The 13,858-nt window shown below is 36.6% G+C and overlaps 1 protein-coding gene across 2 annotated transcripts in view; it reads right to left on the minus strand.

Annotated features, from left to right (window-relative positions):
* The window catches only part of Klhl4 (kelch like family member 4), a 65,563-nt gene that overhangs the window by 15,637 nt on the left and 36,068 nt on the right, over positions 1-13,858 (minus strand). For both annotated transcript variants that reach the window (XM_070040106.1, XM_070040107.1), the window contains exons 5-6: positions 5,368-5,580; positions 2,893-3,079 (exon numbers count right to left, since the gene is read on the minus strand). In XM_070040106.1, coding sequence (XP_069896207.1) covers positions 2,893-3,079; positions 5,368-5,580 — 400 coding nt within the window. The remainder of the gene's footprint in view (positions 1-2,892; positions 3,080-5,367; positions 5,581-13,858) is intronic.

Genomic DNA, 13,858 nt, shown 5'->3' on the forward strand with positions numbered 1-13,858 from the left:
TCAATTTCTGGAATTTTTTTGGTAGTCTCATGGACTTTTCTACCCATGCTAGCTTTGCCCAGGATCCTCAGATCTCAACATCCTGAATAGCTAGAATTACAGGCGTGAGCCACTGTCACCCAGCATGATATTTATTTTTAAATGATTTTTCCTGTGTAAATGAACTTTCTCTGCATAGAATATTAAGAATACTGTTTCTTACTTCATTCTAAGCCCCTACAAAATCTTCATGTATGGATATTGCAAAAATGAACAAAATCCACCAAGCAGCATCATTACTAGGAACACTATCGTTCCTGCAATTGTGTGTACCTTTGATATAGTAATTTCCTTCACCATTTTTTAAATGACCATATAGGAATTATATTTGCCTTCCATTTGTTCTTTGCAATGTGCTCCAAATCAACTACTGTTAATAAATAAAAATTACTGAATACTTTGTGTGTATAAGTTATCTAAAAGTTACCATCTGACAATTAAATTTTAACTTAATTCAAGCTTAGAAATTTCTAGTGAATCATTTAGGGGCATTGTTAGAGTTAGTGCTAGCCATTTGTGCAATATCTATATTTAACAACTAAATCTGAGTTTATTGTATGAGTCAGAAAGGAAATTAAATTCTGATGAAGTACTTTATTTCCTAAGCATCAAAGGTGAAAGTTCAAACAATTTCTTAAAAGAAAAAGACAACAAAAACAACAACAAAAAAACCCCACTAACAAACCAATTCTAAAAAAAAGTAATCTGGGCGCTGGTGCGTGAGGTTTGTAATCTGAGCTACTCAAGAAGCTGAGATTTAAAGCCAGTCCAGGCAGAAAACTCCCCATTAAACTCCTGTCTCCAATTAACCACTCAAAAACTGGAAGTGTCACTGTGGCTCAAAGTGGTAGAGTACTAGCCTTGAGCAAAAGAGCTCAGGGACAGTGCCTAGAACCTGAGTTCAAGCCCCACAACTGAGAAAAATTTAAAATAAATAAAAAGTATATGCATAGATTTTTTTTAGTTTTGTGAAAGAATGTGAAATGGTATGTATCCTCAATATCATATTGATTTATATAAGTAAATGCTACTTTTTCCTTTTCATCATGTAGATTTTTATTTTTTAAATATTCTTTTCTGTTGTTGTTGATCCTGAGTGCAGTGTTCATCCTGGGTGGTATGTTTATTTTTTTCTCGCTTGAACTCAGGGCCTGGTGCTGTCCCTGAGCATTTTTGCTGAAGGCTAGCACTAAATCTACCACTTACAACACAGCTTCACTTTCAGCTTATGGATAATACTTTGGAGATTTAGAGTCTAAGTCCTGCTGGGGCTGGCTGCAAACTGTGATACTCAGACCTCAACCTCCTAAATAGCTAGGATTACATGCATGAGTCATCAGCATCCAACTCACCCTAGGTTTTCAACCACATCAAAGGTAGTTTGTGTCATTTCTCCTTGTTATTTCTTCTGCAACAGTAGCAGTATAGGATAAAAGCACAGATTTTAGGCAAGAACTCAATTTCCACCATTTCTAGATGTTTTTATTTGGGTTAACTAATTTAAGATGTACCTCTCATACCATTATGGTGAAAATTAGAAAATATGTATTTGAAATCCCAGTCAGGGAGTAAGTACTCAAAATTTGACAGTTTTTATGGTCAGCAAATTCCCAGAAAGCAATTTACCAGTATCTCTATATAGTAGAAACTCAAAGGCTCTCTAGTGATGGACTCCACATTAAATTCTTGTACATGACCTGACATTATTTCACAGGCCTTACATGGCCTATGGGCAGGACATTTCCCACCCTTCTGTAACAATAACATAAATTTTAAGTCTGGAAAATGACAAAAATAGAAACTAACCCATTAGAAAACCAAATAAACACAAAGCTTCCAAAACTCAATTGTATGTTACACCTAAAAAATATATCGGAAACTATGGCCTGGAGATGTGGCTCAGTGATAAAGGATTTGTCTAGCATGTGCAAGCTGCTGATTTTGATACTAGACACTATAAAACAAAAAAAGATTAAAAATAAATGTACTTTGATTTTGTAGTTAGTATCTTTGAATTTAAATACCAAACATAGGAACATACTAATACACTACCAGTATTCATTTTATTCAACACAGTGCAGTAAAACATCACGTCTGGAGACTTGAAATTAGAGGACTTCATTGTATTTGTACATTTCTGAGGTAGTACTACAAGTTTAAAAATCACTGCATTTGCACAAACTTTTTATAGGTCCTGTGGTTAGAAACTATCTTTTGGAAACTGTATTGAAGAATTTCTTCACAAAGTAATAAAACTGAGGGATAGGTTGGATTGTAAGAGGTGATAAGAGTTAGCTCTCTCACAAAACTGGCTTATTTACTATGAGAACATGCTGTGATAAAGAAAAGAGTGGTGGAGGGAGAGAAGATAAAAAGAGCAGTAGAGGAAGTGAATGCTATCAAAATGTGCTGCATGATTATGAATATTATAATGAAATCCATTACAGTTTGTAGTCAATAAAAATAGAAAAAAATATATAGTTGCCCCTTTGTGTTTTTCTTTTCTACATACACCTGTGGCTCTTCTTTTCCAGTTTTCTGCCTTCAAATTTTCCATCATCAAATTATTATACAAGAGGATTACACTTTAATATGCCCATTAATGTCTACAGGATATCTCAATCAGTCATGTCTTCCACCATTCTCTTCCTTTCCACTTACCATTTCCCTAACCAGTCACCTCAATTTTCCCACTTCCTTTTTCATATGTATATATTGAGTATTATGACTATATGCATCTACTGTTCCCTTTTCCACTCATCAGCCCACTCCCTGGCTAGTTCCCTCATTTAATACATATTTGAACCTCTTGATGATATTCATTTGGTTAAACTATTGATTTTTCCTTTTTACCTTTCATTGCATCCATGCCCCCTAAAGCATAAAGTGCACCCACTGTTGATTTTCTAGGTTTTGTTCGAGGGCTTTGCATCAAAGGTCTTCTCTCAGGCAAAAGATGATACTTCATAGCTTCCATTAGGAGCTTCTGGCAGGTAAGGTTACCAGTAAACATGGAACTGTTTTCAAGATCTGCAAGCAACTGAGAAAAAATCATGCCATCCATTTATATCAAGAACCCACCACTTGAAAACAAATCCAAGAGACTAGTTGTGTCTGCCCAAAGAAAGCAGCTCCTAGTCTACTGCACATAGTTCATTCAAGCAGTGAACTTTTGGAGGATTGGAGGCAGTATAGTGCTAGTGGGCATGCAAACAGGCTTTGTTAAAATAGTCTCACCCGAGGAGATGGCATCACTTCTATGGAACATTCTGAAAGTACATACTTTGAATCAGGTAAGGAAATATATGTTTTGTTTTCCAGCCAGCCAAGATCTCATCAAAAGTAAATGGTAAAAATCATTATCTGGCATAAAATAACATCATAATGCACTGATGAAAGTTGACAAAGTATATTTTGTCCTGAGATGAGGTAGAAAGAAGTAAAGAGGATGCTTCAGAATATTGTCAAGGGGCATCTGAGACTGGTTTTCTCCTGGTTTGGGTTCCACAGTATGACAGGACATGGAGCAAGTTTGTCAGAGTGGTAGTATGAATGTCACCCTATGAAACCTCTCTGAGGTTTCTTACTCTACACCATCATCTTCAGATGGTTTATCACACCACCTATAATCACTGATGGATTACTGATGGCCTGATGAAACCCTAGGGAATTATTTATTGTCTCTGTGGTTGGAAATAGGTTTGAAGACTAAGATATAAAATACTTTCATTTTTCATTTGCTTACATTCATTATACAGGTGATTTCATTGGTACATTTCCATGTTTGTTTACAACGTGTTCCAATCAATCTTATTCCCTTTTCCTCCTATCCAATTTCTCTTTTCCGAAAACAATTTCAACAGGTTTATTTTTTATAGTTGTGAATAATCCATTTTGACATTACTTAACTTGCTTCATCCACCTTGTTAGCTTAATTTTTTTTTTTTTTTTTTGGTCGGTCGTGAGGCTTGAACTCTGGGCCTGGGCGTTGTCCCTCAGCTCTTCAGCTCAAGGCAAGCGCTCTACCACTTGAGCTACAGCGCCACTTCCGGTTTTCTGGTGGTTTATTGGAGATAGGAGTCTCACAGTCTCTCCCGCCCGGGCTGGCTTTGAACCGCGATCCTCAGATCTCAGCCTCCTGAGTAGCTAGGATTACAGGCGTGAGCCACCAGCGCCCGGCTTTAGCTTAATATTTAACTGCTTTGTAGAAATATTTATCACCATGCTCTTGTCACAGTTCATTTCCAAAATTATTAGTTTAAAGTAAGTTTTAAATTGATTTTTTAAAGTCTACACTTGCATGTCATTGCCAATCAAATACATCCTCAAGAAAAGATCATAACCTGAAAGCTAGGAAAAAGCCATTCTCATAGGTAAAAAGACAAAAGTACCATTGGTTGGGTGTGTGAGTTGCAAATTCAAGCCACGCATGGGAGCCCACGATTGTAATTCTAGCTATGTGAGAGGTGGAGATTAGCTCATGATTAGAAACTGAAAAGTTCACAAGAGCATATGTCAACCAATAAAAAGAAGCTAGATGTGATTGTGCATGTTTGTTATCCCAGCTATGCAGGAAGTATAGAGGGATCATGGTCCAAGCAGGCTTAGGCAAAAAAGGAGGATCCTGTGTGAAGACAAACTAAAGTAAAATGGTCTAGGAGCATGGCTCCAATGGTAGAGCACCTGACTAGCAAGCATGAGACTCTTGAGTTTAAATCTCATTACCATAAAACAAATCAAGAAAACAGACCTTCCAAAGAATAACTGCTGCAAGAATATCAAATAAATAAGTGAGTGTAAATGTGAGGATTTCCAATACATTATATCAATTTATCTCAAATTTGGGGTTGCATAAAAATTATCTGGTGTACTTGTTAAAACATACTCCTCAGCCTGACTTGCAGACATTGCTTAAGTGCATTTGAATCAGGGCCTGAGAAATTATATTCCTAACAATCCTTCAAGTGATGTCATGCTGCTGCCTCATACATACCTTTTCTCAGAGAACAGGTATGTCACTTAGACTCTCTTGCAAGTACCACAACATGTACAAGTTTACAATATATAAAATCCTTGTATATTCTGAAGCTCATCTATGAATTCTAGGTTTAGAATCTTGGGTTTAAAATTACATAGGCCTGTAATTCTTTTAGGATAACTGTTGTCACAGCTCTGGATGGATTTGCTGTCTCCAGTATGGCAGTCCATATTATACTACTGCATCAGTGCAGAATCAAGGGAAATCTATGGTTTCATAGGATGCATTGGACAGCTGAATAAGTACATAGGTAGAGCTTTAATTTCTATGATCCAGATAAAGTTCCATACCTGCGGCCGGAGTAGTGGCAGTCTGATGTAAGAAAGGAGCATCGCCAGGTCTTGTTGCCTAGTCTGAGTATCGTGGCCTACCCACTGCATCAGAGCATGTAAAATGGTTTCTTCATCAGGCACATTAATATCATCACTGCATAGAAGTTTTGAAATTTCATTAGCTGGAAGCAGGAGGAATTCTTGATTCTTAATCACCTCAGTGAAATTGTCCTAGGGAAGAAAGACCAACTATTGAAACTTTGCACTTTAAAACTTTTTAGCAATTGTTTTTTCCCTGGGATACAGGTGGACCCATTGCAACAATATACAAGATGCTATGTGGAAAAAACAAATTTCACAACTTTGGCTGGGAGGAGGGTATGGGAGGGCATGGATGGTAAGGGGAAACAAAGGAGGAGACAATAATGCTTGATAAGAAATGTATTCATTACCTTGCTCATGTCATTGTAACCCCTATATATGGTATTTTCACAATAAAAAACTTATTAATTAAAAAAATTTTTAACAAAAGAAGCCTACGAGAATATCACTTTGTCAAACTTCTAAAAAGTCACAAAGATGGATATGTGAATTTATATACTCAATAGTTGCTTTGGGCTACCCATGACTAGTGTATAAAAGACTTCCAAACTGAGAAGCCAAATGTGTCCACTAGGAAATGTTTATGAAATACAAGGAATACCCTTAAGAACTACAGTGACTGAATCAATAAATATTAAATGCATATGGACAATATATTCTTCCACATTGTATAAATTATTGATTATATTTGGTACAGTAGAATGTCATGTGCTGTTAGAATGTCATATCTAATAGCAGGGCTTTTTCTTCCAGCTCTTTCTTATGACAGCAACTTCAGACTCCAGCACTATCTAAACTATTTTTGAGTCAAAAGCCTTAAAAGAACGGCTGAGCATTTTTAAGATGGAATATTTTGAAGGACTGGAAAAGTTAACTTTGGCTCCACATTTGACACAGCAACTAGACTTATTAAAAGAAAAAATAGATATTAATACTAAAGAATTATCTATTGGAGAATTGAAATATATCCTTTTATGGTACATCCTACACATTCAAGACAATCAATAGACAGATGTAGTGGCTCACATATGTGATTCCATTTACACTGGGTGTGGATCAGGAGGATGGCAGTTAGATGCCAGCACAGGCAAAAAGTTAGCTTGGTTACATCTCAAGAAACAGCAGGTATAATGGCACATGCTGATAATATCAGCAATTTGGGGGATGAAAGAGAAGGATCATCACATTCTTAGTCTGGCTCAGTTAAAAATGGAGAGACCCTACCTGTAAACTAAAGCAAAAAGAGCTATGACATGGTTCAAGTAGTAGAGTTGCCTGTCTAGGAAGCTAGACACCCTGAGTACAAATCCCAATTCTACTTAACAAGCAAAGAAATGAAGATAATGTAAAAATGATTGTTTTGAATGTTTCTTCAACACTTCCATGAAATGGTGCTCCATTTCATGCATATTTTATATATTATACCTCAACTTTCCCTTCTGTAATAATGTTATCAAGTTTCACAACTGTTTCAATTTTTCACCAAAACAATACCACCATATTTTTCTAGTTTGCAAATTTTTTCTATTTTTTTCTTTGAAAACATGATCATTTATAACATTTTCACAGTGAATATCTCAAGAAGAAATGCAATACAATATGGTTCTGAAATGGATATAAGCATTTCTACTAGGGGTAACCTTAATACAGCCTCTAAATATTTTGTGGCTATAGGTAAATCAAATCACTCCATCACCTCCTTAGTTTAGTAATTGTAGAACTGAATGAGCCTAACAACAAACTTATATACACTGCCATCAAGAAGTTTTATGGCCCAATAAAGAAGATTTGAAACCATCTTATTCCAAAGTAACCTGACAATTTAGAAAAGGAACCCATTTGTGATTATGGCAAGTAATCAAGAGAAAAAAGATACTCTTACTGTGCCACATATCTGGCTGAAAATATTTTCAATGAGAGAAAATAATGCTATTTGTGCTGCTGTCATTAATACATTGCACTTTACTAAATTATTTCATATGCATTCTATTATTTTCAATGTGATCTTATGGGGAGCTGAAATCTCTCCGGTGGAAAAGCATACTCAACATATAATTTGATGTCCTACACAATGAGATGTAAAGTCTGATCCAAATAGAAGCTTCCAATATGATATCTACAGCATTCTATTCTGTAGTTCATCTGCCTTTCCAAGTGACAACAAAACCCTATTGGTAATGAGAAAGTGTTAATATGATTTTTAAAAAAAAAACATATTTTACTCTTTCTCTTTGTTCTCCAGTGGAATAAAAGCAAAAGAGAAAAGAAAAAAGAGAAAGAGGAAAAAGGTAGGATGAGGACACATCTCAATTTGTAAGACCCACCCAATGCTAATGTGGACAACAGAATAGTTTATCAACATGATGATGTATCTGAAAGAGTAAAAGTTAATATAAATGGCTATTATCACCCATAGCTACATATTGCATTTTCTGATGGTCACTTATGAGTTGCTGCTTTATGAAACTATTGAAAGTTACTGAACATTGTAGATTAAGGTAAATAAAAGTAAATAGACTGATTTTAAATATTATGCATACCAGTGAGTAGAACACCTGTGTAATCTTATCTACTCAAATAGGCTGAGACCTGAAGTATCACAGTTTAAAGTCAGCAAGACTCCCTCTCCAATTAATCAGCAAAATGCTGGAATGGAGTCATACCACAATGGGTAGAGTACTACTAACTGTGATCAAGAAAGCTAAGCAAGAGTGAAGTTTGTATTTAAGTTCTGAGTTAAAGCCCCAGTAACACATCCCCAAAGTATGTATGTACAACACAGCAGAATCCACTACTATAGACAATTAATTACTCTGGAAGACTTCATTTTAGCTAGAGTACTAGGGTTTTAACAATGAATTCAGAGCCTTGAACTTTTTAGGCAGGAATTTTATACTCAAACCATGCCATTAGCGCTGAAGACTAATTTTTGAATGTTTACTTTTGAAATTATTTTGATATTTCAAGGTAAATATTTTTTCTTCCATGTACTTTTCACAATAATCTTTTATGCATTGGGTTCATCATTCATTTTTTAGGTCTATATTTAAATTGCTATAAATTTATTAAATGAATATGGTCTTTTTTTGGTCATGCATCATTGATGCAGAGAACTATTTACATGCTCAAGATGGTTAATTTTATGTGCCAACTTGATTAGATTACGGGGAGTCCAAACAATCGGTCAAGCAATATTGGGGTATGTTTGTGAGGGTATTTCTGGAAAAAGTGCTACCCACATAAGAAAGGGTCTTTCAATTTACTATCAATTAGTGATTGTGATTAAATCCACAAAAAAGTTAAGCATTATTCTTAGACATTAAGTTATTGTTTTGAGCTGCGTACTGGTAGCTAATGCCTCTAATCTTAGCTACTATGATCTGTAGGATCTTAGTTAGAGCCCAGCCTGAGCAGAAAGGTCTGTGACATTCCATCTTCAAATCAACCAGCAAAAGGCTGGCCTGGAAATAAGCTCAAGTGGTAGCACACCAGCTAAGCAAGCACATGCGTCCAAACCCAGTACCACCAATGTTTTGAAAAAAAATGTATTTGCTTTAGGTTCTGGATGTCAATGGCTCACCTGTGCAATCCTAGCTACTCTGGAGGCTGAGATATGAGGATCATGGGTCTAAGCCAACATGGGCAGCAAAGTCCATGAGACTCATCTCCAATTAACTATCCCCCCAAAAAAACAGAAGTGTGTACCTCAAGTGGAAGAGTACTAGTCTTGAGCAAAAAGGCTCAGGGACAGCATCCAGGCTCTGACTTCAAGACCCAGAACTGAAATAGCCCCAGGGAAAAGCTACTGTTTGTTGAAAGGCTTCAACTCTACCCAGAACCTAGCCTCATCACCGCATCCCCCTCTTTTGTGATTCTCAAAGCAGATCACCCTCCCAGAAAACTAACCTGGGAGGGGGATCTCAAAATCTTGGGTAAAGCAGAGCATTTTTCTGCCTCTTCCAATAAACCGACTTAAGAAACCAATCAAGCCACAGGACCTCAAGCTGACCAGAGACTCCAACAAGAGACTGGTTACAGACAAAAGGGAGATACACGATTCTTCCCACCCTTCCCTCCCAAAAAAAAAAAAAATCAAAAGACTTTTTTTTTCTTTTTTTTTTCTTCTTTTCTTTTTTTTGTTTGTTTTTTGTTTTTTGTTACCATATATATATATATATAATTTTTTTTTCTCTTCTAAAACTTTTATTAATCTTTAATTTTTGCCTCTTCTGAAAAAATATTTGTTTTCCAGTAACTTTTTTTTTCTCCTCTTATAATTTTTATTTTAGGAATATGTGAATGAGCGTTTTCCTTTCTTTTCTTGTCTTCTTTCTCTTTTTCTTTCTTTCTTAATTATCTTTTTGTTTTTTGTCTAGCTCTACTGAACTTCTGATCTTTTCTTCTCCCTTTCCCATCCTTAAAGTTTTTCACATCTCCTCTATGTCCCTCCTTTTCTCTCAACATATTCACATTCCTCTCTAAATAGACAGTCTTTTAATCTCTATAATAACATTAATTTTTACGTTTCTATTTTATTTTCTGGTCTCTTTTCATTCCCCTTTCCGTCTCTTCTTTTTCTCTCTCTCTCTACTTGCATCCTACCCAACCCATTTCTGCATTGTGATTAGAACATAGTTAACTCTCCCTGTGCCTCCCCACAAGAATCTATTCCTATTTTTTACCCACATCTCTCCCTAATCCTAATAATTTCTGGTTTTCCAAATTCTTTTCTGCGGTTCCAAGTCCTTTAACATATAGTTGTTTGATGCTGAATAGATGTATCTGTTGAACTAGATTGTATCTGTAGACTATTGACTGTACAAATGCAAACTTTGGTTGATTGTTGCCTTAAGATAGTGTACTAGCACAAAACTGGTGCTATCTTCATCTCAAATGGGCAGAGTAAGCCGGAAAAACACAAGAAAAATGGCAAATTCGGGTATCACAATTCCCAATCTTGATAATCAGGGATTAGAAGAGATAAAGAATAATCCAGAGGAGAGTTCCCAAATAGCTCTACAAAAACTACTAGCAAACATGATAAATGAGAAGTTTGACAATGTACAAAGGACTCTGTATGAGCGTGATAGGGAGAGAGAGGAGGCATCCCAGAAGTTTATACAGGAATATCATAAGCGTGAGGAAGCTACTCAAAAACTGATACAGGCTTGCGTAAACAATTGAGAATACTCAAAGAGAAAGGGAGGAATGGCGTGAGCAGGCTGAGAACACTCAAAGAGAACTACAGGAATCCCACGAACAGGAGGAAAGAGAACTGCAGGAATCCCACAGACGGGAGGAAGCTAATAAAAGAGTAATTCAGGAATTGAGAGACCAGGTAGAGAATACACAAAGATCACTAAAGGCATTCATGGAATCCATTAACAAAGAGCTGAAGGAAGTCAGGGAGACCACAAAGGGAATACTGAATGGAACCCAACAGAAGGAATGGGAGTCCAAAGAAACCATAACCAATCAACTAAGTGATTTGAGAACAAACACTGAACACCAAATTAAGGAAGCAAAGAAATTCATACAAGACCTAAAACAGAGCTTCAACAAAGAACTTGAAGCCATCAAAGCTGACCAATTAGAAGGAAAAGAGATAAAAAACAAAGTAGAGAGTCTTGACAGCAGGTTAGACCATGCAGAAGATCGAATCTCAGGGATTGAAGACAGCCTAGATATTATAGAGAAAGAACATACAACCATCCAAGACAAGTCCAAGAAATATGATAGGTCTATCCAACACCTGGCAGACAACATCAGAAGGCCTAATCTAAGGATAATGGGTGTAGAGGAGCACCTAGAAACAGAAGTTAATGGTCTAGGAAATTTGTTTAACAGGATCCTAGCAGAGAACTTCCCAAACATACAAAAAGATAGGCCTATTCAGATACAAGAAGCTTTTAGAACCCCAAATAGACCAGACCAGAATAGGACATCCCACCATCACATTATAATCCACACAGGATCAACCCAGACCAAGGAAAAGATCCTTAAAGCTGTCAAGGAGAAAAGGTTAATCACCTATAAAGGGAAACCAATTAGAATTACCTCAGATTTCTCAGCAGAGACAATCAAAGCAAGAAGAGCCTGGAATGACATATGCCATGCCCTAAAAACAAACAACTATCAACCAAGAATACTGTACCCAGCTAAACTCTCTTTCATAACTGAAGGCCAAATAAAAACCTTCCATAGCAAAGAAAAATTGAAACAATACATCTCCACCAAACCAGCCCTACAAAAGATTCTTAAAGATGTCCTACACATAGAAAACCAACAAGACTGCAACAAAGGCCAAGAAACTGCACCCAAACTGAGAATCCAAGAACCTTAGGAAGAACCCAGTTTTCGCAGCCCCCAAGAAGGTGGATAACATAGCAGGAACTCCCAAATACCTCTCAGTCCTATCTCTTAACGTTAACGGACTGAACTCTCCAATTAAGCGACATAGACTGTCTAGTTGGATTAAAAAACAAGACCCTTCTATCTGCTGCCTGCAGGAGTCACATCTTGCCCGTAAAAACAAACACATTTTCAATGTTAAAGGCTGGAACAAAATCTACCAAGCCAACGTCCCTCATAAACACGGGGGAGTTGCAATCCTAATATCAGATAAAATAGACTTCAAATTAAAATTCGTGAGAAGAGATAAAGAAGGTGGCTACATACTAATTAAGGGATCTCTCTTTCAGGAGGATATTACAATTCTAAATATCTATTCGCCAAACAATGGAGCACCCAAATTTATCAAAGAAACACTACGTTCCCTCAAATCCCATATAGATCCAAAGACATTAATTGTTGGGGATTTTAACACACCACTCTCCCCACTAGATAGATCAACTTGGCAAAAACTCAACAGAGAAAGCGCAGATCTAAACAGCTGCATAGATCAACTAGACTTAACAGACATTTACCGAACATTTCACCCAGCAGCATCAGAATACACGTTCTTCTCAGCAGCACACGGAACGTTTTCTAAAATAGACCACATTTTAGGCCACAAAGCAAACTTGTCTAAATTCAGAAACATTGAGGTTATACCTTGCATTCTCTCTGACCACAAGGGAATAAAATTAGAACTCAACACCAAAAGCCATCAAAGTAAGTCCGGTATCACATGGAGGCTGAACAACACACTGCTGAATCATGAGTGGGTCATGGAAGAGATTAGAAAGGAAACTCAAATGTTCATGCTATTCAACAAAAATGAACACACAAATTACCAGCTCCTCTGGGACACAGCAAAGGCAGTACTCAGAGGCAAGTTTATAGCTCTGAGCTCCTACATCAACAAATTGGAGAGATCTGAAACTAACAATTTAATGAAACATCTAAACCTCCTTGAAAAAGAGCAGCAAGATAAACCCCAATCCAGTAGATGGAAAGAAATAATCAAAATTAAATCAGAATTAAATGAATTAGAATCCAAAAAATCTATAGAAAGAATCAACAAAACAAAGAGTTGGTTCTTCGAAAAACTTAACAAAATTGACAGACCCTTAGCAAACCTTATCAGAAAAAGGAGAGAACACACCCAAATTAATAAACTCAGAGATGAGAATGGAAACATCACCATGGAAACAACCAAGATTCAGAACATTATAAGGGAATACTTCTCAAAACTTTATGCTAATAAGTTTGAGAACTTGACAGAAATGGACCTTTTCCTAGCAAATATTGACATGCCAAAACTAAACCAAGATGAGTTAAACCAGCTTAACAGGCCCATATCAAGCATTGAAATAGAAACAGCAATAAGAGACCTCCCAGCTAAGAAAAGTCCAGGACCAGATGGTTTTACAGCGGAATTTTACAAGGCCTTCAAAGCAGAGCTCACACCAATACTCCTCCAACTCTTCAATGAAATTGAAAGAAAAGCTCACTACCGAACACATTCAATGAAGCTATCACAACCCTCATCCCAAAACCAGGCAGGGAGAACTATAGACCCATTTCTTTGATGACCATTGATGCAAAACTTCTCAACAAAATTTTGGCCAATCGACTTCAACAATTCATCCAAAAAATCATACACAATGATCAAACAGGATTCATTTCAGGGATGCAAAGCTGGTTCAATATACACAAATCAAGTAATATTATTCATCACATCAACAGGAGCAAGAATAAGAACCACATGGTTATCTCAATAGATGCAGTAAAAGCATTCGACAAGATCCAACACCCCTTTATGATAAAGGTTCTGGAAAAATTAGGAATCCATGGAACATTCCTCAATACAATAAAGGCTGTATATGACAAACCTACAGCCAGCATTATATTCAATGGTGAAAAACTAAAGCCATTTCCTCTTAACTCAGGAACAAGACAAGGATGCCCACTCTCTCCACTTCTCTTCAATCTAGTATTAGAATGCCTAGCTACAGCAATAAGA

This window comes from Dipodomys merriami, unplaced genomic scaffold, assembly GCF_024711535.1.
Source record: "Dipodomys merriami isolate MVZ:Mamm:240054 unplaced genomic scaffold, mDipMer1.0.p SCAF_3, whole genome shotgun sequence".
In the NCBI taxonomy this organism is placed as follows: Eukaryota; Metazoa; Chordata; class Mammalia; order Rodentia; family Heteromyidae; genus Dipodomys; species Dipodomys merriami.